Genomic DNA, 26,305 nt, shown 5'->3' on the forward strand with positions numbered 1-26,305 from the left:
CTCTGACCCATTTAGCATTGCTCGGGGAACCTGTCAGTGATGCCCCCTTTCCCCACTGTTATTTGTTTTAACCCTGGACCCTCTTATCCGAGATATTGTAAATAACCCTGAGATAGAAGGCATTTTTTTTGTTGCATTTGTACCCCGCACTTTCCCACTCATGGCAGGCTCAATGCGGCTTACATGGGGCAATGGTATTCATATTTTCGAGGTAGCAGATTTTGCAGATGATCTATTGTTCCACCTACTAAACCCAGAGACTTCTTTGGAGGCATTAATAGAATGTTTTCATGAATATGGGGACTTTGCTAGGTTCAAATTAAATCTAGAGAAGTCTGAGACTCTTCCTTCCCTTTAGCTGGTGTGGCGGCTGTGGCTTGGTCCTTTTTCCTTTTCCTGGGCAGTGTTGAAATCTGGATTCTATGGGGTGTTTTTCATTGGGTAGAAGGGAGCAGGGAGGGAGTGGGGGGAGATTTCAAGGGTGAAACTATTGAACTATCTCGTATTTTTTTAATGTTGTCCTTCATAAATTTGTTCACTAACAATTGTTTAATATTAATAAGGATAGTTTTGGTCCAGAAAATGTAGTGGTCTTTTTATGACTGATGATTATTGTGAGCCACCTATATTCTGAAGGCTTGCCTTATAGATAGGTGTGTCTCCTTTTCTACTGAGGTGTTTGTTTCTCCACTTTTTAAGGATTTAAGCAATTTTTCTGACACAGGTCACCCATGTAGAATTGTTATTTTGACTGTGTGATTTCAGTTACCCCAATATTGACTGGATAAATGTTACATCAGGGAGTGCTAGGGAGATGAAATTCCTAGATGTAATAAATGACTGCTTCTTGGAGCAACTGGTCTAGGAACCATCAAGAAGGGGAGCTATTTTACATCTAGTCCTTAGTGGAACGCATTACAAGAGGTAATGGTGTTAGATCCACTGGGAAACAGTGATCATAACATGATCAAGTTTGAGCTACTATCTGGAGTGAAGCCACAAAGGAAATCTACTGTAGCAGCATTTAATTTTGAAAAGATCGACTATGATAAAATGAGGAAAGTGATTAAAAAGAAGCTAAAAGGATCAGATGCAAGGGTTAGGACTTGAAATCAGGCATGAATGTTGTACAACAATACCATAATGGAAGCCCAGACCAGATGCATTCCACATATTTACAAAGGTGGAAAGAAGAGAATACTATATCCAGTGTAAGTACATAAGTAATGCCATACTGGGAAAACACCAAAGGTCAATCGAGCCCAGCATCCTGGCCCCGACAGCGACCAACCCAGGTCAAGGGCACCTGGCAAGCTACCCAAACATACAAACATTTTATACAGGTTATTCCCGAAATTGTGGATTTTTCCCAAGTCCATTTAGTAGCGGTCTATGGACTTGTCCTTTAGGAAACCGTCCAACACCTTTTTAAACTCTGCCAAGCTAACCGCCTTCACTACGTTCTCCGGCAACAAATTCCAGAGTTTAATTAAGCATTCAGTGAAGAAACATTTTCTCCTATTTGTTTTAAATTTACTACACTGTAGTTTCATTGCATGCCCCCCAGTCCTAGTATTTTTGAAAAGCATGAACAGACGCTTCACATCCACCTGTTCCACTCCACTCATTATTTTATATACCTCTATCATGTCTCCCCTCAGCCGTCTCTTCTCCAAGCTGAAAAGACCTAGCCTCCTTAGTCTTTCTTCATAGGGAAGTCGTCCCATCCTCGCTATCATTTTTGTCACCCTTCACTGCATCTTTTCCAGTTCTACTATATCTTTCTTGAGATGCAGAGACCAGAATTGAACACACTACTCAAGGTGCAGTCGCATCATGGAGCGATACAACGGCATTATAACATCCTCTCATCTGTTCTCCATACCTTTCCTAATAATACCCAACATTCTATTTGCTTTCCAAGCCGCAGCAGCACACTGAGCAGATTTCAGTGTATTATCAACGACGACACCCAGATCTCTTTCTTGGTCCGTAACTCCTAACGTGGAACCTTGCATGATGTAGCTATAATTCGAGTTCTTTTTTCCCACATGCATCACCTTGCACTTGCTCACATTAAATGTCATCTGCCATTTAGCCTCCCTGTCTCGTAAGTTCCTTCTGTAATTTTTCACAATCCTCTCGCGAACAACTTCGAATAACTTTGTGTCATCAGCAAATTTAATTACCTCGCTGGTTACTCCCATCTCTAAATCATTTATAAATATATTAAAAAGCAGCAGTCCTAGCACTGACCCCTGAGGAACCCCACTAACTACCCTTCTCCATTGTGAACACTGTTCATTTAACCGCACTCTCTGTTTCCTATCCTTCAACCAGTTTTTAATCCACAATAGGACATTTCCTCCTATCCCATGACCCTCCAATTTCCTCTGTAGCCTTTCATGAGGTACCTTATCAAACACCTTTTGAAAATCCAGATACTCAATATCAACCGGCTCCCCTTTGTCCATATGTTTGTTTACTTCTTCAAAGAATTGAAGTAAATTGGTCAGGCAAGATTTCCCCACACTAAAGCCGTTCTGACTTGGTCTCAGTACTCTATGTCCTTGGATGTGCTCTGTAATTTTGTTTTTAATAATAGCCTCTACCATTTTCCACGGCACCAACGTCAGACTCACCGGTCTATAATTTCCCAGATCTCCCCTGGAACCTTTTTTAAAAATCAGCGTGACATTGGCTACCCTCCAATCTTCCAGTACCACGCCCGATTTTAAGGCTAAATTGCATATCACTAGCAGAAGCTCCGCAAGCTCATTTTTCATTTCTATCAATACTCTAGAATGTATACCATCCGGTCCAGGAGATTTGCTACTCTTCAGTTTGCTGAACTGCCCCATTACGTCCTCCAGGTTTACTGTGAATTCAGTAAGTTTCTCTGACTCGTCTGCTTGAAATACCATTTCTGACACCGGTATCCCACCCAAATCTTCCTCTGTGAAGACTGAAGCAAAGAATTCAATCAATCTCTCCACTACGTCTTTATCTTCCTTGATCGCCCCTTTTACCCCTTGGTCGACAAGCAGCCCAACCGATTCTTTTGCCGGCTTCCTGCTTTTAATATACCGAAAAAAGTTTTGCTATGTTTTTTTGCCTCTAATGCTATCTTTTCTTCGTAATCCCTCTTGGCCTTCTTTATCTGTACCTTTATTCTTTATCTGTGCCTTGAATTTGCTTTGACACTCCTTATGTTGCTTCTTGTTATTGTCAGACTGTTCCTTCTTCCATTTTCTGAAGGCGTTTCTTTTAACCCTAATAGCTTCCTTCACCTCACTTTTCAACCACGCCGGCTGTCTTTTGGACTTCCGTCTTTCTTTTGTAATTTGCGGAATATATTTGGCCTGGGCCTCTTGGATGGTACTTTTGAACAGCATCCACGCCTGTTGTACAGTTTTTACCCTCTCAGTTGCCCCTCTTAAGTTTTTTTTTTTTTTTTTTTAACCGTTCTTCTCATTCTATCATTGTCTCCTTTTTTAAAGTTAAACGCTAATGTATTTGACTTCCTATGTATAGTTACTTCAAGGTTGAAATCAAAACTGATCATATTATGATCACTGTTATCAAGCGGCTTCAGTACCATAACGTCCCTCTCTAGATCATGCGCTCCACAAAGGACCAAGTCTAGAATTTTTCCTTCTCTCGTCGGCTCCTGCACCAGCTGCTCCATAAAGCTGTCCTTGATTTCATCAAGGAATTGTACCTCTCTAGCGTATCCCGATGTTAGATTTACCCAGTCTGTATTTGGGTAATTGAAGTCACCCATTATTATCGCATTGCCCATTTTGTTTGCGTCTCTGATTTCTTTTATCATGTCTGCGTCTACCAGCTCATCCTGGCGAGGCGGACGGTAGTACACTCCTATCACCGTCCTTTTCCCTTTTATACATGGAATTTCAACCCACAATGATTCAAAGGTGTGATTTGTGTCCTGCTGAATTTGTAATCTATCTGAGTCAAGGCTCTTGTTAATATACAATGCTACCCCTCCACCACGGTCCAGCCTATCACTACGATATACTTTGTACCCCAGTATGACAGTGACCCACTGGTTATCCTCCTTCCACTAGGTCTCAGTAATGCCTATTATGTCCAATTTTTAATTTAGTGCAATATATTCCAACTCTCCCATCTTATTTCTTAGACGCCTAGCATTTGCATATAGACATTTCAGAGTATGTTTGTTGTTCCTAATTGCATGATGCTTAGTGCTTGACACTATTGATTTGCCATCTTTTGTCTGATCTTTAGTTGTATTTAAGGGCACCTGGCCTACCACGGCCTCTTATGTAACCTCACTATCCAGAAACCCTATCTTCCCTGTTCGTGAAGTATCCTTGCAAGATACCTTATCCCGAACCATGCACTGTTGTGCGACTGTCGGCCTTTCCCCCATATCTAGTTTAAAAGGTGCTCTGTCTCTTTTTTTGAATGCCGTCGCCAGCAGCCTAGTCCCACCCTAGTTAAGATGGAGCCCATCATTTTGGAATAGGCTCCCTCTTCCCCAGAATGTTGCCCAGTTCCTAACAAATCTAAAACCCTCCTCCCTGCACCATCGTCTCATCCACGCATTGAGACTCCGGAGCTCTGCTTGCCTCTTGAGGCCTGCGTGTGGAACGGGTAGTATTTCAGAAAATGCCACCCTAGGGGATCTGGATTTGAGCTTTCTTCCTAAAAGCCTAAATTTGACTTCCAGAACCTCTCTCCCACATTTTCGTACGTCATTGGTACCCACATGTACCAAGACAGCCGGCTCCTCCCCAGCACTGTCTAGGTGGTTAAAAGGTAAAGTGAAAGAGGCTATTACAGCTAAAATAACATCCTTCAAAGAATGGAAACAGGACCCAAATGAAGAAAATAAGAAGCAACATAAGCATTGGCAGGTTAGATGGAAATCATTGATAAGGCTAAAAGAGAATATGAAGAGAAACTTGTTACAGAGGCAGAAGCTCTCAGTAACAACATTTTCAGGTACGTCAGAAGCAGAAAGCCTGCAAAGGACTCCGAGAGACCATTAGATCATAAAGAAGGAAAAGGGGCACTCAGGGAGGACAAGGCTATAGTAGAGAGACTGAATGAATTATTTGCTTCGGCTTTACAAAAGAAGATGTAAGATATCTGCCTGTACTAGAAATGGTTTTCAAGGGCGATGATGCGGAGGAACTGAAAGAAATCTCTGTGAACCTGGAAGACGTACTGAGCCAAATCAGCAAATTAAAGAGTAGTAAATCATCTGGACTGGATGGCATGCATCAAAGGGTCCTGACAGAACTCAAAATGAAATTCCTGATCTTTTTGTTAGTAATCTGTTATTAAAATCCTCCATAATACCTGATGATTGGAGGGTGGCCAATGTAACAACAATTTTTAAAAATATTTTCAGGGATGATCTGGGAAATTACAGATTGGTAAGCCTAATGTCAGTGCTGGGCAAAATAGTGGAAACTATTATGAAGAATAAAATTATGGAACATGTAGACAAACATGGTTTAATAGGACAGATTCAGCATTGTTTCAGCTAAGGGAAGTCTTGCCTCACCAAGTTGCTTCATTTCTTTGAAGGAGTGAATAAACATATCAATAAAGATGAGCCGGTCGATATCATGTATCTAGATTTTCAGAAAGCTTTTGGCAGAAATCCTAATGAGAGACTCCTGAGAAAATTAGAGAGTCATGGGATAGGAGTCAATGTTCTGTTGTGTATTAGGAATTGGTTATCGGACAGAAAACAAAGGGTAGGGATAAATGGCCATTTCTCTCAATGGTGGAGGGTGAATAGTGTAGTGCTGCAGGGATCTGTACTTGGACCAGTGCTATTTAACATATTTATAAATTTGCAGATGACACAAAACTGTTCAAGGTTGTTAAAACACATGCAGACTGTGAAAAATTCAGGAAGACCTTAGGAAATTGGAAAACTGGGCATCCAAATGCAGATGAAATTTAGGGCCCTGTTTACTAAGGCACACTGGCATTTTTAGCACGCGCTAATGCTAAAGACATCCATATATTGTTATGGGTGTCTAGCGTTAGCATGGCTTAGTAAACAGGGCCCTTAACATGGATAAATGTAAAGTGATACACATTGGAAAGAACAAATCAAATCATAGTTACCTGATACTAGGGTCTACCTTGGGGGTCAGCACCCAAGAAAATATTTAGGTGTCATAGACAATATGCTAAAATCTTCTGCCCAGTGTAGGATTGTGGCCAAAAAGCAAACAAGATACTAGGAATTATTAGGGAAGGGTTGGTAAACAAGACCAAGAGTACTCTAATGCCTCTGTATCGCTGTATGGTGCGACCCCACCTTGAGTATTTCATTCAATTCTGGTCGCCGTATCTCAATAAAGATATAGTAGAAGAGCAACCAAAATGATAAAGGGGCTGGAAAGGCTAAAGAGGTTAGGGCTCTTCAGCTTGGAAAAGAGACGGATGATTTTTACTCTTTTTAAAAAAAGTATAAAGGCTAGGGGACACTCAATGAAGTTACATGGAAATACTTTTAAAACAAATAGAAGGAAATATTTTTTCACTCAATGAATAGTTAAGCTCAGGAATTCTTTGCCAGAGGATATAGTAACTGCATTTAGCATAGCTTGGTTTAAAAAAGGTTTGGACAAATTCCAGGAGGAAAAGTCCATAGTCATCTATTGAGACAGACATAGGGAGGCTACTGCTTGCCCTGGGATTGGTATCATGTAATGTTGCCACTATTTGGGTTTCTGCCAGGTACTTGTGACCTGGCTTGGCCACTGTATGGGAAACAGGATACTGGGCTAGATGGACCATTGGTCTGACCCAGTATGTTTGTTCTTATGTAAGATTATTGCACCTTGAGCAGTGGTGGATTTTCCGTGTTTCATGTGTTTGCTTGTCTCACTTGATAGATCTCTTCTAGAATGAGAACACTCAGAAATGTTATTGTACTCTATCTAGTTTTTCAAAGTTCTCAAAATACTAATATATTCCAGTTAATAAGATGCATAATATGAAAGTTCTGTTGATTGTTTATACAGTAACAATTACAGTTCTGTCAAACTGAATGCGTAACTGCTGTCCATAGAAAATGCTGATTTCATCAGGCATCTGAAGGAAAAGTGCTTACACTTGGATTTGTTTTAGAGACCTAGATATTTTGTAGGTTGATACCTTAGGGCTAACCTCAAAATTATCCAAACCGAGCCTGATTGCTATTCCACTCCTCTTTCCACCACTCCTTTCCCTCCTGTGCTGTGCAGTTTCAGCTCAATTCCCAAAGCTGGGCTAAAGGGATGAAAACCCATATGAAAGCAATAAATCTTTGAACCTTGGGATGTTCTATAGAATAATCTATGGGCCATGGGAGAGCAGGAGCAGACAAGGGATACTGTACAGTGTTTATGTAGAGAAAGTAAATAACCACAAACATTTCTCCACAGGAAATAAGCAAAACATTTAGAATGTAATTATTGGAGGTATTATGGCTAAATAATACAAAATTAACTGATATGCATATTCTTCTTTTTGTAGCCTACTGTATGCGAACGGGAGCTCTGCGTATTTGCATTTCAGACTCTAGGAGTAATGAATGAAGCTGCTGATGATATTGCTACTGGGGCACAGGTATACTTTAGATACTTCTTTTAGATTACTCAGTACTTCATATTATGGTCACAATCCTAGATTTTCTTTCTTCTCTCTTTCTCTTCCCACCTATTTCTATGTGTATACGTTAACCCTGTCTGGATCCCTGCATGTTAATATTTGGGGTAGAAAAAATAGGTCAGGTGGGTCACAGCAAAGTCATAAAAAAGTTTATCTTGTTGGGCAGACTGGATGGACCGTGCAGGTCTTTTTCTGCCGTCATCTACTATGTTACTAAATGTTACTCTGTTAAGCCAGTGGCAGTCAGAGGTTTTTTTGTTGTCCACCGCCAGTATTGAATTAGACATTATATAAGCTTTAAATCGTGGGTGTTCAAGTCCCAGTGTTCAAGGGCCACAAACAGATCTAGTTTGCAGGATATCCCTAATGGATACACATGAAGCATGTTTGCATGTACTGCTTCAATTGTAGGCAAATATTTTCTGCATATTCATTAAGAACGTGTGGAAAAACAGAATAGTTTTTGTCCCTCAAAGACTGGATTTGGACACTCCCCAGTTTAAATAAAAGGTATATATATATGTATATATATTTTATAACTTAGGCATTTGTGACCTACCTGACCCATCTCATCTCCCCCAAATATTAAACATGCAGGGATCCAGACAGGGTTAATTCATTAAAAATGGTTCACAGCTTTCTCTGAGGATAAGCAGGCCAGATGTATTCTCATGTTTTGTGACGTCATCCGATGGAGCCCGGTGGGGACACTGCCTAGCGTGTATTGACTAAAGAAAGTTCTAGCAGTGTCCCACTGAGCATGTGGGGTTGCCTTCTAATCCAACACATGAGTACAGGGCTAGGAGGACGAGTCTTTGCAATCTCCCCTCGGCATGGTTTTTTTCCCCCCATCTTTTCAAGTGCCTTCCCATATGGGTTGATCATCTTTTACTTATTTTTCTTCATTTTTGGCCCTTTAAGGTTTTTTTTTTTTTCCTTTTTTCGCAACTCTTTAGTCCAGCTTAGGCCTGAGTACTGGCTTCAATTTGAGTTGTGCCCCTTTTTACTTTCAAGATTGAGGAGTTTAATTTGGCTGCGATTCTTTTCTCGATGTCTAAGAAAACTCCCAGCAGCTTCAAGAATAGAGGACACAGAAAGTGTGCTGGGTCCAGCAGGACAATCGTTTTGGCTCCTTAAAGGCCATTTCATTGACATTGGCACTGGAAGCATGCACCGTATGGCTGCCCAGACTTCATGAACCACTGGGAGTGCACCAGAATTGAGGAGGTCTTCACCTTCCTTGACATCATGTGCTGATAGCAGGCCCCAGGACTGGTCACCATCGGACCCGACACGGAGGACGCGAATGGGTTTGACATCCTCCTCATCGTCATCAAGGGATCGTGATGCCACTGTCAGGCTTTCAAGGCAGAAACTAGGTTCATGAGCCCTTGGGCCACTGCCGTGGAGCAGCAGTGGCAGGCAAAACCACCCCACACCAGAGACAAGGCAGAACTCTGACAGAACCAGCTAGACTTCACTTGCGCTTGACCGCCCTTCCCCAGGAGTTGAGCCCCTGGCTGCAGGCGGCCGGCAGGACTTACCAGATAGGGCAGGCACTGGATACCAACTAGGCTGAACAGGGACTGAGGGTCAGAGGGGAAAGGAATATACATGGGCAGCAAGGCAGGAAACTGGGCTAGGACTCACAGACAGACAATACTACACAAAGCAGGAAATGGACAAGCTAAAGGACAGGAACTGAAAGCTGCAACGCAGCCACTGAAACAGGGTACGAATACTGACAGACAAGACACAGGACTGAAAGCTGCAGAGCAGCCACTAAAACAGACTTGGTTTGAAGTTTGGCAGCTAGCCTCACCCGTAGCTGCCTCATGATTGCTGCAGCTGAGTTTCAGCTGCTGATGGGTTTATTACCACCTGGAAACCTTCTGAGTTTGCCTTTGCATCGCTGACACTACTTAATGCTAATATAGATCGTTGTTTAAGAATGCTTATAACATACTGCCCATACTGTACTGTATTGCTCATACTGTAATGCTTATACTGCACTGCCTGTACAGCACTGCTTATCACCACACTGCATACGGCAACACTCTATATAGTGATGAACTATAGCAATACGGTAATGACTACTATGTTAATGATATCTGATGTGCTCTCAAACTCTATCTTGTAAACAATGAAGCAAGATCTTTAATGCACTTTAATTACTAACTAGGCATCTCTCAGAATAATATTACATGCTAACTATAACTCAAAGGTCGACTAACACTACATACTGAACCTAACTAAACAACTAACACTGATATGAACACCAGCAAATTACTATTCATAATTACCTAATGTCTCTCATTAACCCATCACACACCCACAAACCTGACTATAGACAACACCACAATTCACAAACCACTCACACAACCCATACACAACATGACCATCCAAAACATCAAGCAACCGCACGAAAAACCTACTAGCCACGATCACCATCAACAGAAAGGAATGAAAGGACTTAACAAACTTATACATCAAGAAGACAGACAACTGATAAAAATTACCACTACCTCAAACCCAGTTGAACACTACCAACAAATACAAATAGGATACATCAATGCCAGATCAGTAGTCAGTAAAACCACGACACTAACCAACTGAATCACAGATGATCATCTCGACTTCCTTCTTATCAACAAAACCTGGATCCATGGCCCCAAAGATCCAATAATATCAGAGCTCTGTCCTCCAGGATACAAAATTACCCATTGGACAAGAGAAAGTAAAAGAGGAGGAGGCATAGCAATAATCTATAAATCTCAATTTACAGTTTCAACAACAGCGGAATCTATCCTTCCCCAACTCGAAATAGCCTCAGTCAGAATCAACCACCCCAACCTAACTGATCACCTAAACCTAATCTTATTTTACAGACCCCCGGGCAATTGGCAAGAATCACAAACGCACTTTCTGGAGTTCATATCGAATACTTGTATATCCACCCAGAACCTTCTCATAGCAGGAGACATCAATCTTCACCTTGAAGATACGAACACAAGCTATGTACGTGAATACAAAGACTTCCTCCAACTATGGGAACTCCACTGGCCAAACACACAGCCCACCCATAAGAAAGGTCACACACTAGACATCATAACCCACAAATTCTCATCAGAACCAAATTTCACACTAATAGACACAAAATTGACAGCCAGGCCATGGTCCGATCACTACAATGCAAACCTTTCCCTCCACTGGAAAACAAAAAAGACACAACAAAAACAACAAACCTATACTACAAGAGGCAAAATTGACTCACTAATATTCTGGCAACACTTCTACACAGACGAATGGACAATGCCTGTAGACTCACCCCAATTTCTGCAAGAATCGGATAACAGATGCAGAACAATATTAGATAACATAGCGCCACTTCAAACCAGAACCTCACATAGAAAAAACTCAATGCCATGGTTTAACGAAGAACTGAAAGAATTAAAAACACAGGTAAGAAGACTAGAAAGAGCATGGAACAAGAAAAAAGATGAAAACACACTCAAAAGACTGGAAACAACTACAAAGAAAATACAAATACACGACCAGACAAGCTAAAAGGACATATTACAAAACCATAATAGGACCAAATTACAAGGATACACACAAACTCTTCTCACTCGTAAACAGTCTACTAAACACCATTATGGTCACCTCTAACAACACAGAGACCCCATCCGCAACTGATCTCGCAAATTACTTCAAGGAAAAAATTACAAAGCTTCGACTCATGATACCCAGCAATAAAACAAATTACGCAAATATTCTTGAATGTCTGGACCCAAAACCTGGAGAATACCCAGCAGATTGATCATGGACCAACTTCGACACACTTTCATCAAAGGAAATCTCAGGCTGGCTTGGAAAATACGCCAAATCACAATGTAAATTAGACATCTGCTCTAGCAGTCTAATAAGATCAGCACCCAAACAATTCGAAATAGACATCACGAATCATGTAAATCACAGACTTCAAAATGGACTTTTCCCCACGGACAAAGGAAATATCCTACTTACACCGCTACCAAAAGATGCCAACAAAAATACAATGGACCTAACCAACTATAGACCAGTAACATCTACCCCCCTCATAACCAAACTCAAGGAAGGCATAGTAACAAAACAACTTACTGAATACTTAAATAACCATTCAATTCTCCACGAGTCACAATCAGGATTTCGGTCAAATCATAGTACCGAAACTGTGCTAGTGTCTGCAATGAACTCGTTTAAACAAGAAATTGCAAGGGGCAACAACATACTCCTCCTACAATTCGACATGTCCAGTGCCTTCGACATGGTTTACCATGAGATACTATTACATACACTAGAATACTTCGGAATAGGAGGCACAGTTCTCAAATGGTTCAAAGGATTCCTGACCACAAGATCATACCAAGTAATAACGAAAGCGGACAGATCACCCCAGTGGACACCTGAATGTGGAGTACCCCAAGGATCCCCCCTCTCACCAACCTTATTCAACCTGATGATGATACCTTTGGCCAAACTTCTAGCAACCGAAAACCTCAACCCTTATATATATGCAGATGACGTCACGATCTCTATTCCGTTTAGATACGATCTAAATGAAATTACCAACGAGATTAACCAAAGCCTCCAAATAATGCACTCCTGGGCAGATGCATTCCAACTGAAACTAAATGCAGAGAAAACACAATGTTTTGTTCTCACCTCACAACATAACACAAAAAGCTTCCCTACCATAACAACATCATACTGCTCTCTGCCTATCTCGCAAAACTTGAAAATTCTAGGAGTAACCTTAGATCAAAACCTCACTCTCGATGCTCACGTGAAAAACACGACGAAAAAGATGTTCTACTCCTTGTGGAAACTAAAAAGAGTGAAACCTTTCTTCCCGAGATACATATTCCGCACCCTGGTACAGTCAATGGTGATAAGTCATCTCGACTACTGTAATGCACTGTACGCAGGCTGTAAAGAGCAAAACATCAAGAAGCTCCAGACTGCCCAAAATACTGTGGCTAGACTCCTATTTGGAAAAACCAAATATGAAAGTGCAAAACCCTTAAGAGAAAAACTTCACTGGCTCCCACTTAAGGAACGTATTGCATTCAAGATCTGCACAATGGTACACAAAATCATTCGCGCAGACGCCCCAATCTACATGTTAAACCTCGTGGACCTGCCTCCCAGAAACGCCTCAAAATCATCCCGCAAATTTCTTGACCTGCACTTCCCCAACTGCAAGGGTCTAAAATACAAGACGATGCATGACACCACCTTCTCCTACTTGAGCACGAAGTTATGGAACGCACTACCTAGAGACCTGAAGACAATCAACGAAACAACTATCTTTCGCAAATCCCTCAAGACGTATTTCTTCAACAAAGCCTACAATGAAAACCCAGAACTGTACTAACCCACCTCAGAAAACCCATCGTCTAAGAAAATCCATCATTTAACAATCCTACTAAATTCCTTCCTTCCTTCTCGCTACTCCGTCCCCTAATTAATCTCTGCATAACAATAATTGTACCTGACATCCAGGATTAACTGTGTATAACAAAACTATGTAAGCCACTTTGAGCCTGCAAATAGGTGGGATAAGGTGGAATACAAATGCAATAAATAATAATAATAAGGTCCCTGGGTTGTTGGTGCTTTGTTGCACTTCTGCCTAGTCTGGTTTCTTGTTTAGTTCCTTGTCTGTTTCTAGTTATCTGTGTGTAGTTTAGCTTAGGTTTATTTGCTTACTTCCCTAGTCTTTTTTCTGGTCTGTATTCCTTGTCTAGTTTCTGTTTGTCTGTGTCTCTTGCTTAGTGGCTGCTCTGCAGCTTTCAGTCCTGTCTCTTGTCTGTCAGTATTTGTACCCTGTTTTAGTGGCTGCTCTGCAGCTTTCAGTCTTGTGTCTTGTCTGTCAGTTGAGACATAAAATTTCAGTCCTTCAATCTGCCTGTGGGTGTTTCCAGAATCTTGCTTGCTTCTAGGAAAGATTCCACTAAGATATGTTGTTGTTTTAACTGGAGGAGGTTTGTTGTCTAGTATGAAGGCAAGGCCCTAGATCCTCTTAGGGGTAACCTCTGTGCAATCAGTGCTGCTTATCTTCGTGTAAATCGTAAGCCCATCTCTGTACAGCCTCTAGTTGTTCGATTCATGAGAGGTTTGCTGTTGTCAAAGTCCCTGATTAAACCACCTACTGTGTTATGGGATCTCAACATTGTTCTCACCCAACTGGTGAAAGCTCCTTTTGAGCCATTTGACTCCTGTCATCTGAAGTATCTGACATGGAAAGTTGTGCTTTTGGTGGGAGCCACTTCAACTTGCAGAGTCAGTGAGCTTCAGGCCCTAGTAGTTGATCTGCCTTACACAAAATTTCATCACAAGAGTAGTTCTTCACACGCACCCTAAGTTCCTTCCTAAGGTGGTGTCGGAGTTCTGTCTTAACCAGTCAATCATTCTGCCATCATTTTCCCCAGGCCTCATTCTTGTCCTGGCAAAGTTTAAACTGTAAACGAGCCTTAGCCTTCTATCAGGAGTGGACTAAAGCTCATAGACAGTCCACCCAGCTTTTTATTTCTTTGATCCAAACAAGATGGGGTAGCCATTTGGATATGCATACTTTCCAATTGGCTAGCGGATTGCATCAACTTTACTTATGCACAGGCTGGGCTGACTCTTGGGGTCATGCTGTTGCTCATAATGTCAGAGCCATGGCTGTGTAGCCCACTTGAGATCAGCCTCCATCGAGGAGATATGTAGTTCTGCGAGATGGTCTTCAGTTCACACATTCACATCTCACTGCTGCCTTGAGCAGAATACTTTACATGTCAGCCAGTTCTGCAGAATTTGTTTGGTGTCTAGAATCCAACTCCACCCTCCTAGGTCCAGTTTTGTTCTGTTCCAGGCTGCACCTTCACAACCACTTTGTACATAGTTTTAGGTTACTTGACTTCAAAGCCTTGACATTTCGAGTCCCTATTCTAGCATTGTTTTTGGTGAGCCTGATACCTAGGGATTGCCACATGTGAGAATACAACTGGCCTGCTTGTTCTCAGAGAAAGCAAAGTTACTCACCTGTAGAAGGTGTTCTCCGAGGACAGCAGGCCATGTATTCTCACATACCCTCTCAACTCCCCTAGGATTTGTCTTCTTCAGCTGTATCATCTGACTGATGGAGCCATGAATGTGCGGTGGGACGCTGCTAGGACTTTCTTTAGCTAATACACGCTAGGCAGCATCCACAGTGGGCTCAGTTGGATGATGATACTCATGTGAGAATACATGGCTTGCTGTCCTCTGAGAACCCCTGCTGCTGGTGAGTAATTTCTCTTTATTAATATATACCAAATTAACTCTACTCTTGCCTATACCCTAGACTTCAGAGCATACCATTCCTACCATTTAATTATATAGCATGTAGGCAGGTAGTAAGTTTCTGCCTCTCCCTCTGGCCCCTTCAGCTAAACAATCCCACTAGCCAGTTGGGTTCACTTCCTCCCTGTTGGCCCTTCAAAGATGATATTTTTTATTTCTTATGATGAATGCCATCCTAAACCCTGAGCACAGGTATCTTGCATTTCGGCTATAACAATAACAACCTTACAAGTTGTGATGTAAGCAATATCGTATACATTAATGCAAAATACCAAGTAACCAAAAGACAAACAGTTCATCTGCTAATCCACCACTGACCCCTACTTGTTTGAAAACTTGAAAGGGTGAGCATGGAAGATTGTGAGATCAAAGTCATATTTGTGGTACTGTCTCCTCTCCCTCTTAATCCCTTAGTCTTAGTTTTCCCTCTCTTCCTCCGTCAATCCTTTCTGAGCCTTAGCACAACTTTTTATACTGGGGCTCAGGTTAATAGAAAGGTTGGTAGAAGGAATTAGCTCAAAAGTGTTGAGGAAGAGTTCTACTAGGACTGTGGCTTGTTAGATATGTATCCCATGCACCCAGGCCCAGTTTCTTCCAGTTATAATTATACCCCTTTATTTTGGGGGGGGGGGGGAGCTGTTTACCTGAATTGATTATTTTGTCTTTTAGATTGTAATCATATGGGCTAGTAAAACTTCACTCGTACCTCCCCAGCACTATGCATGTGAAGGGCAATTCTATAACTGGGTGCCCACATTTGTATGCTCCTTGTGTGTTTAAATGTATAGAATCCTAGCTCTTAATCATGTAAGCATACACTTACCTATGAAAGTGCTAGCAGAGCACCGAAGTGCTATTCTATAATGATAAGCGTAAGTGGCATAGCATGTAAATGTAAGGGAGGCATATACTTGTGCAGGGCTCCCACTTATGCACATGACTTACTGAATACTGTAAGTTATGCACGTCCATGCCGCATTAATGGCAGGTCTATGGCTGGTGTAATTGCTAGCATGTAAATTTAAGTAAGTAATAAATTTAAAACAAATCAGAGAAAATATTTCTTCACTCAATTTGTAATTAAACTCTGGAATTCGTTGCCAGAGAAAGTGGTAAAGGCAGTTAGTAGAGTTTAAAAAAGATTTGGATAGCTTCCTAAAAAAGAAAAATCCATAAGCCATTATTAAAATGGACTTGGGGAAAATCCATTGCTTATTTCTAGGATAAGCAGCATAAAATGTATTGTACTATTTTGGGATCTTGCCAGGTACTTGTGACCTGGATTGGTCACTGTTGGAAACTGGATACTGGGCTTGATGGACCCTCGGTCTGTCCCAGTATGGCAACACTTATATACTTATGTAAGTTGTACCAGGTTACACTAGAATTCTATAATGGAATTTGGGTGGCCAGATGCCATTATAAAATAGACTGTCACCATGCAGCTTTGAGTGCCTAGATGGAAGCACCCACTTACAGAATTGCCCTTATGGTTCTAGGGCAGAGCAAAGGTTTTGTGCTTTACAATTTATATAGTGGCAATATTCAGTCACTATCCTGATAGTAAAGTGGTTAAATCACTCATCTATGTAGATAATGGCTGAATATTGATGCATTCCAGATATTGTAAGCGTCATCTGCATGTATTCAAAGTCGTGCTGTGTATAGCAGTGCTGAATATACATAGACTATTTACATGCTATAGCTGACCATGTGGATCTACATACCGGCCTGATATTTTTATAATATTTAAATGCTTGCTTGGGGTTCTGATTAAGGTCAATAAAGAAGCACCTTACTTAGGTTCATAATAGTGGAAGTGGCTACATAAAGGAGGTACTTTCAAAAACTGCTAACGCTGAAATCATCTGAGAAGTGAAATACGGAAGTGGGGATCTTAATATTTTGCTCATTATATCTGCCAGTTTGAAGCTTGTAAAGACAATCTGCTGCTCATCCAATATGAAAACAATGAAGCTTGGATAAACTTTAACGCTACTCATTCAACATTAATTTTATAAAGCTTTCTTCTCATGTAAAGTTCGTTTTACATATGGAAAAGGAGTTTATAAAATCTACGTGCATAAAAGGTAGACAAATGGAAAGCGTGTGCCTATTTTAATGCAGTCTGTGTATAGACATTTGGAGATATACCCCCCTGTTTACTAAGCCATACACTGATGCCGACACAGCCCATTCACTTTAAATGGGCTGTGTCAGTATTGCCACACGGCAGCCGCTAGCGCAGCTTAGTAAACGGGGGATACTGTAGTTTGGGCAGAGTGGAGATGGAGTTGCAGGTACATATATAGAATGCACTCCCTTACATTTACACCATTTGTAGAGCAAGTACGTGCATGAACATTTTCACACTATCGGGGTTGGTTCTGGGAGCCTGTTATATAAGGAAAGGCAATATACTACCTTTCTCTGGTTACAGTCAAAGCGATTTACATTTTATATACAGGTATTATTTTGTTCCTGGGGTAATGGAAGGTTAAGTGACTTGCTCAGAGTCACAAGGACCTGAAGTGAGAATTGAACTTGGTTCCCCTGTTCTCAGGCCATTGCACTAATCATTAAGCTACTCCTCCACTAAAATTGTTAAAGGCTCCTACGTGCTTAAATTGTACTTACAAAATAGGCTTAAAGTAGGTTTAATTTTACTCTGTCATATAGGAACCCAGTTATAAAATTATCCCCTATCTAGCACAGAAGGTAGAGGGTACCACAAAATAAAGTATGCACTCATTTCTCTCTTCTTTATCTTTGTTTTCAGGTAGTTGATTTACTAGTGTCCATGTGTCGGTCTGCCTTGGAATCTCCCCGGAAAGTAGTCATTTTTGAGCCATATCCTTCCGTTGTAGATCCCAACGATCCTCAGATGTTGGCCTTTAATCCTAGGGTAAGGAGTTTTTATTTTTATTTTTTTTTAAATAAGTTTACATAATATAAAACAAGTAAAAACCTGAACAGAAATAACAGGGAATTAAGAGAAGAAAAAAGTCAAATAAATCATTAACGGGTCCTTTTACTAAGTTGTGGCAAGCACTAACTTGTGCTTACTACATCAAAAAATATCTTAAGGCAGGGTGCGCTTGGGTGTTCAGCAGCAATTTTGGGATCAGTGCACACTACCCACATGCTAAAATATGTGTTTGGGCTGTGGGTGTGCTCTGTGATAATCAGTTAGTGCAGCTACATTGCCATGCGCTAACCAATTAGCAATTGGTTAGCGGTGAGCCATTACCACCTACAAAATAGGTGGCGCAAGGGGCTAATGCGCTGATAGGAAAATTAGTCCATGGCCATTTTACCCCTGAAAATGGCCTTAGCATGCGGGAATGACCCACCTGGAGTATTGTGTTCAGTTTTGGAGACTAAGGATGTAAAAAGAATTGAAGCGGTGCAAAGAAAAGCAACAAAAATGGTATGGGATTTGCGTTACAAGACTATGAGGAGAGACTTGCTGACCTGAACATGTATACCCTGGAGGAAAGGAGAACCGGGTGATATGATACAGATGATCAAATATTTGAAAGGTATTAATCCACAAATGAACCTTTTCTGGAGACGGGAAGGCGGTAGAACTAGAGGACATGAAATGAGATTGAAGGGGGGCAGGCTCAAGAAAAATGTCAGGAATTATGTTTTCACGGAGAGAGTGGTGGATACTTGGAATGCCCTCCCGTGGGAGGTTGTGGAGATGAAAACGATAACAGAATTCAAAAATGCGTGGGATAAACATAAAGGAATCCTGTTCAGAAAGAATGGATCCTCAGAAGCTTAGCATAGATTGGGTGGCAGAGCCGGTGGTGGGAGGTGGGGCTAGTGCTTGGGAGGCGGGGCTAGTGCTTGGGAGGCGGGGCTAGTGCTGGGCAGACTTCTACGGTCTGTGCCCTGAAGATGGCAGATGCAAATCAAGGTCAGGTGTACACATAAAGTAGCACATATCAGTTTATCTTGTTGGGCAGACTGGATGGACCGTACAGGTCTTTCTCTACTGTCATCTACTATGTTACTATGATAAGGATGCGCTAAGGCCACTTTTACTGCAGTTTGGTAAATGGGCTCTTCAATTTGAAAAGAAATACAAAAGTACAGACTATTCTCCGAGGACAAGCAGGCTGCTTGTTCTCACGACTGGGTTGACGTCCATGGCAGCCCCCACCAACCGGAACAAAACTTCGCGGGCGGTCCCTCACACAGGGCACGCCCACCGCGCATGCGCGGCCGTCTTCCCGCCCGTGTGCGACCGTTCCCGCTCAGTCTTTTCTTTTCCGCGCTGGAGAGAGCCGTGTTCGTCTCTCTCTCTCTGTCAGCATCGGAAACCGGACTGCGCCTTAGACGCGAGTTTTCTTTGTTTGTTTTCTCCGTTTCTTTTTTCTTTTGTTCTGTTTCTTTTAAAAAAAAAAAAAAAAAAAGAAAAAACTTTGTTTTACTTCCCTCGTACTTTTAGCGGGGGGCGCCTTGTTGCGGCCTTGTGGCCGCGCGGTCGATTTATTTTTCGGGTGTGCTTTTTACCGCCACCATCGACGACTTTGACTTCGCCGACGTGATTTTTCCGTCGATGTCCTCGAAGGTCCCGAGTGGATTTAAGAAGTGTGGTCGGTGCGGCCGGCATATCTCGCAGACCGACACTCACGCTTGGTGCCTCCAGTGCCTCGGGCCGGAGCACGATACCAAGACGTGCACCTTGGGTCTCGGTTTACGGAAACGGACACAGGTGGTGAGGCAAGTTCTTCGGGACCGTCTTTTTGGAACTTGCGCGCCGGCCCTTCGACTTTGACGGCATCGGTGTCGACGGCCGGATCTTCGGTACCGGTACCAATGTCCACGAAATCGGCACCGACCCCAGGAGCACAGGTTCCGTTGGCCCGCCGGTCTTCCGGAGATGGCAGGGGTGAGCGGCCGCGCGGGCAATCGGCCCTGGTCACTCCCTCTACCCAGGGCCATCGGGACCGAACCCAATCCCTCGAGGCCGAGGGGGATCTACCTCCTCCTCTTCGGTACCGCCGAGCGCCGATGACGGGCACCGGAAGAAGGCTAAGAAGCACCGTCATCGGTCGCCCACGGCGCATGTAGCTACCAGCTCCGGCTCCAGAGCTGACTCGACGCCGAGGAAACGGCAGCGCCGGGAGGAGCGTTCCCCCTCGGTGGTAGAGGTATCGCTACGTCAGGGCACGAGCACTTCGGTGCCATCTCCTGGACCCGAGCAGATTCCGGCACCTCCACCGGCCCCCTCGCCTTTCCCGACAGCGGGCCTTGACGAGTGCCTCCGAGCCATCCTTCCGGGGATCCTGGAAGGGCTGATGCGCCAGACTGTGCCAGCGCCGGGGACGGGTTTTTGACTGGATCCATGGGAACATAGCCGCCATCAAAGTGTCCGTACCGATCTACCAGTCGGGGGGAGGTTGAAAGTTTTTCACCAAAGGTGGCCTCTCATAACCTCCGACCTCCAAATTGTCCACCGGGAGCTCAGTCTTACAGCTTCCAGCACAAGCAGGTACTTGCAGAGGAACTCTCCGCCCTTCTCAGCGCCAATGCAGTCGAGCCCGTGCCACCCGAGCAGGAAGGGCAGGGATTCTATTCCAGGTACTTCCTTGTGGAAAAGAAAACAGGGGGGATGCGCCCCATCCTAGATCTGAGAGGCCTGAACAAATACCTGGTCAAAAAGAAGTTCAGGATGCTTTCCTTGGGCACCCTTCTACCAATGATTCAGAAAGACGATTGGCTATGTTCCCTGATTTAAAGGACGCTTACACTCACATCCCGATACTGCCAGCTCACAGACAGTATCTCAGATTCCGTTTGGGAACACGGACCTGCTCAATGGACCCTAGCTTCCCAGTGGTGTCAAGCCACCGGGAATCTAGAAGATGTCGTCCGCCTCTCCATCAGTTGCCGCAATTCGCTGCACTGGTGGACCATTCGGACCAATTTGACCCTGGGAACTCCATTCCAAATTCCGCAGCCTACGAAAGTGCTGACGATGGACGCATCTCACGTGGGGTGTGGAGCTCATCTCGATGGACTTCACACCCAGGGACTGTGGTCCCTCCAGGAACAGGATCTTCAGATCAACCTCCTGGAGCTCCGAGCGGTCTGGATCGCACTAAAGGCCTTCAGAGATCGGCTGTCCTGTCAAATTATCCAAATTCAGACAGACAATCAGGTTGCAATGTATTACATCAACAAGCAGGGGGGCACCGGATCTCGCCCCCTGTGTCAGGAAGCTGTCGGGATGTGGCGTTGGGCCTGCCAGTTCGGCATGCTTCTCCAAGCCACATACCTGGCAGGCGTAAACAACAGTCTGGCCGACAGGCTGAGCAGAGTCATGCAACCGCACGAGTGGTCGCTCCATTCCAGAGTGGTACGCAAGATCTTCCGAGAGTGGGGCACTCCCTCGGTGGACCTTTTCGCCTCTCAGACCAACCACAAGCTGCCTCTGTTCTGTTCCAGACTACAGGCACACGGCAGACTAGCGTCGAATGCCTTTCTCCTCCATTGGGGGACCGGCCTCCTGTATGTTTATCCTCCCATACCTTTGGTGGGGAAGACCTTACTGAAGCTCAAGCAAGACCACGGCACCATGATTCTGATAGCGCCTTTTTGGCCCCGTCAGATCTGGTTCCCTCTACTTCTGGAGTTGTCCTCCGAAGAACCGTGGAGATTGGAGTGTTTTCCGACTCTCATTTCGCAGAATGACGGAGCGCTTCTGCACCCCAACCTTCAGTCTCTGGCTCTCACGGCCTGGATGTTGAGGGCGTAGACTTTGCTTCGTTGGGTCTGTCGGAGGGTGTCTCCCGCGTCTTGCCTCTACAAGGATTCCACTAAAACGAGTTACTTTTTCAAGTGGAGGAGGTTTGTCGTTTGGTGTGAGAGCAAGGCCCTAGAACCTCGTTCTTGTCCTACACAGAATCTGCTTGAATACCTTCTGTACTTATCAGAGTCTGGCCTCAAGACCAACTCAGTAAGGAATCACCTTAGTGCGATTAGTGCTTACCATCATCGTGTAGAGGGTAAAGCCATCTCTAGAGAGCCTTTAGTCGTCCGATTTATGAGAGGCTTGCTCTTGTCAAGGCCCCCTGTCAAGCCTCCTGCAGTGTCATGGGATCTCAACGTAGTCCTCACCCAGCTGATGAAACCTCCTTTTGAGCCACTGAATTCCTGCCATCTGAAGTACTTGACCTGGAAGGTCATTTTCTTGGTGGCAGTAACTTCAGCTCGTAGAGTCAGTGAGTTTCAAGCCCTGGTAGCTCATGCTCCTTATACCAAATTCCATCATAATAGGGTAGTACTCCGCACTCACCCCAAGTTTCTGCCAAAGGTGGTGTCGGAGTTCCATCTTAACCAGTCAATTGTCTTGCCAACATTCTTTCCCAGACCGCATACCCGCCCTGCTGAACGTCAGTTGCACACATTGGACTGCAAGCGAGCTTTGGCCTTCTATCTGGAGTGGACACAGCCCCACAGACAGTCCGCCCAATTGTTTATTTCCTTCGACCCCAATAGGAAAGGGGTCGCTGTCGGGAAACGCACCATTTCCAATTGGCTAGCAGATTGCATTTCCTTCACTTACGCCCAGGCTGGGCTGACTCTTGAGGGTCATGTCACGGCTCACAGTGTCAGAGCCATGGCAGCGTCGGTGGCCCACTTGAAGTCAGCCACTATTGAAGAGATTTGCAAAGCTGCGACGTGGTCATCTGTCCACACATTCACATCTCATTACTGCCTGCAGCAGGATACCCGACGCGACAGTCGGTTCGGGCAGTCGGTGCTGCAGAATCTGTTTGGGGTTTAAATCCAACTCCACCCTCCAGGACCCGAATTTATTCTGGTCAGGCTGCACTCTCAGTTAGTTGTTCTTCATAGGTCAATTTCTGTTATACCCTCGCCATTGCGAGGTTCAATTGACCTGGGTTCTTGTTTTGAGTGAGCCTGAGAGCTAGGGATACCCCAATAGTGAGAACAAGCAGCCTGCTTGTCCTCGGAGAAAGCGAATGATACATACCTGTAGCAGGTGTTCTCCGAGGACAGCAGACTGATTGTTCTCACCTACCCTCCCTCCTCCCCTTGGAGTTGCGTTTACTCATTAATTTGCTTGTCATTCAACTGAGCGGGAACGATCGCGTATAGGCGGGAAGACGGCCGTGCATGCGCGGTGGGCGTGCCCTGCGTGCGGGACCGCCCGCGAAGTTTTGTTCCGGTTGGTGGGGGCTGCCGTGGACGTCAACCCAGTCGTGAGAACAATCAGCCTGCTGTCCTCGGAGAACACCTGCTACAGGTATGTATCATTCGCTATGTTGACCAAACCCCTTTATTTAGTCCACAAGCTGAGAGGATCTAAGGTAGAAAAGAACAGGAAAAATGTTTATAAATGAAAAGTAGATAGACAAAAAAAAAACACCTAATAATCTCTGTTAATTATTAAGCATTGGAGTAGATAAATCTCAAGGGCCTACTGCAGATCTGTCCTCCACCTCATTTGCATTAATAAAGGTAGATAGTTGCTGTGGTTAACATGTACTTCTTGTCCTTAAACTTGATAACACGTTTATAAGGGAACTTTAGAAAGAAAGTAGCTCCCATTTGGAGCACAGCAGGTGATAGAGCGGAAACTACTTTTTCCACTTTAGAGTTTCCTTTGAAACATCTGGGAACATCCTTATAGTGAAGTTCAGAAGTAACCAGTCTTGATCTACAGTTAAAGCCAGTTGGACGGGGGGCGTTACCAAGATGGCGGCAGTGTGAGCGCGTTCTGTGAAACTGCTCCTTACCGCTCCAGTGAGACCGGATTCCTCAACTCTACGTTGCCGCATACAAAGCGTAAAGAAGCTGTGAGGCTTCCACCGCCGCCCACAGCTTCCTCTTCTCCACTCCAGGGCAGCATGGAGCATTTCCTTACGCGCGCATCTCAGAGTGAAGAGACGGGGTCGCCTGCTGCAAGGGCATCCGGTGGAGCGGAGCCCCCGCTGGTCTTAGAAACATCTTTATCCTTGCCTCCCGATTCCAAATGCCCTCCGTGTCCGGCTTCAGCGATGGTGAGGGGAGCAGGCACCCGAGAACCCATGATGGCGAATAGGGAGCCAACAAGCAGAGGTCCCCCACCAAGGGAAGGAAGCCGGGAGAGAGAGGTCCTTAAGGGACCCGGAACAGCTCCGGAGGTAAATCTAGAGAGGATCTGGCTAAAACTGAGTAAAATGGATTCAACTCTCCAAAATGCTTCAGAAAAGGTAAATACTTTCTCTGAGGACAAGCAGGCTGCTTGTTCTCACTGATGGGTGACGTCCACGGCAGCCCCTCCAATCGGAAACTTCACTAGCAAAGGCCTTTGCTAGTCCTCGCGCGCCCATGCGCACCGCGCATGCGCGGCCGTCTTCCCGCCCGAACCGGCTCGTGTTTGTCAGTCTTCTTTTGTCCGCGCTCGGTACGGTCGTGTTTGCGCCGTTCGCGCCCCTTAAGTTGACCCTCGCGCGTCTTTTGACTTTTGTCGGATGGTGGTGCTTCGTCTGGAGTGCAGGTGAGGGCTGTCCATTCCCCTGCTGGTGGCGGTGAGCCTTCGGGTGGGTCTCCCCCTACCCTGAGGGCTCCTGCGGTACAGCCCCCCCGAGACCGACCTTCTTCGGCCTCGGCCCCGAGGAAGCGGCGGCTGGATTCTACGTCCTCCTCGTCGGTACCGGGAAGCTCCGGTGACATGCTTCGTTTGAAAAAGTCAAAGAAGCATCGGCACTGGTCTCCTTCCCGTGTCGGTACCGAGAGCTCTGGGTCGCCGAGGGAGTTGGCACCCAGTAGGCATCGGCACCGGGAGGAACGCTCACTCTCTGTTCAGGAGGTGTCGATGCGCTCCACCCTGGACAGCCCGGAATAGCCTCCACGCCCGGAACAGACTCTGACTTCGACACCTGCATCGGCTTCCATGTCTTTCTTCACAGCCGCCCTGCACAAGAGTCTCCGGGCCGTTCTCCCAGAGATCCTGGGAGAGCTGTTCCGCCCTTCCCCTCTGGTACCGGGGGTGCTTGCGCCTCCGGTACCGTCGAGTGAGGCGCCGGCTGGCCCCTTGCCCGGGGTGAGGTATCCGACATCGGTGCCGCTTGCGGTACCGACTGCGGTCGCCTCCCAGGAAGGCTCCCCGACGACGTCGGCGGAGGGAGCTTCGCCGGTGCGGGCGAGGGAGTCTACCTCTCGACGCTCACACCGTGGCCGTGTTTCCACGGAGTCGAGCCAGGCACGGCTTCAGACACAGGTTCATGAACTTGTCTGATACCGATGGTGAGGCCTCGTGGGAGGAGGAGGAGGACATCAGATATTTCTCTGACGAGGAGTCTGATGGCCTTCCTTCTGATCCCACTCCCTCCCCTGAAAGGCAGCTTTCTCCTCCCGAGAGTCTGTCTTTTGCGGCCTTTGTCCGGGAGATGTCTACGGCTATCCCCTTCCCGGTGGTTGTGGAGGACGAGCCCAGGGCTGAAATGTTTGAGCTCCTGGACTATCCTTCTCCATCTAAGGAAGCGTCCACAGTACCCATGCATCATGTCCTAAAAAAGACATTGCTGGCAAACTGGACCAAGCCTCTAACTAATCCCCACATTCCCAAGAAGATCGAGTCCCAGTACCGGATCCATGGGGACCCAGAGCTGATGCGCACTCAGTTGCCTCACGACTCTGGAGTTGTGGATTTGGCCCTAAAGAAGGCTAAGAGTTCTAGGGAGCATGCTTCGGCGCCCCAGGGTAAGGACTCTAGAACCTTAGACTCCTTTGGGAGGAAGGCCTACCATTCCTCTATGCTCGTGGCCAAAATTCAGTCTTACCAGCTCTACACGAGCATACACATGCAGAACAATGTGCGGCAGTTGGCGGGCTTGGTGGACAAGCTCCCTCCTGAGCAAGCCAAGCCATTTCAGGAGGTGGTCAGGCAGCTGAAGGCGTGCAGAAAATTCCTGGCCAGAGGGGTATATGATACCTTTGATGTTGCGTCCAGGGCCGCTGCTCAAGGTGTGGTGATGCGCAGACTCTCATGGCTGCGTGCCTCCGACCTGGAGAATAGGATCCAGCAGCGGATTGCGGATTCGCCTTGCCGTGCGGACAATATTTTTGGAGAGAAGGTCGAACAGGTGGTAGAGCATCAACGTGTCAGTGCCGGGCAAGAAGGGCTGGGATTCTATTCCAGGTACTTCCTTGTGGAAAAGAAAACAGGGGGGATGCGTCCCATCCTAGACTTAAGGGCCCTGAACAAATATCTGGTAAAGGAAAAGTTCAGGATGCTTTCCCT

The 26,305-nt window shown here is 45.1% G+C and overlaps 1 protein-coding gene across 2 annotated transcripts in view; it reads left to right on the forward strand.

The window, feature by feature from the left end:
- PARP8 (poly(ADP-ribose) polymerase family member 8) overlaps nt 1-26,305 on the forward strand; it is a 583,039-nt gene that overhangs the window by 353,683 nt on the left and 203,051 nt on the right. For both annotated transcript variants that reach the window (XM_030193114.1, XM_030193115.1), the window contains 2 exons: nt 7,531-7,623; nt 17,816-17,941. In XM_030193114.1, coding sequence (XP_030048974.1) covers nt 7,531-7,623; nt 17,816-17,941 — 219 coding nt within the window. The remainder of the gene's footprint in view (nt 1-7,530; nt 7,624-17,815; nt 17,942-26,305) is intronic.

Source organism: Microcaecilia unicolor, chromosome 2, assembly GCF_901765095.1.
Source record: "Microcaecilia unicolor chromosome 2, aMicUni1.1, whole genome shotgun sequence".
Taxonomy (NCBI): Eukaryota; Metazoa; Chordata; class Amphibia; order Gymnophiona; family Siphonopidae; genus Microcaecilia; species Microcaecilia unicolor.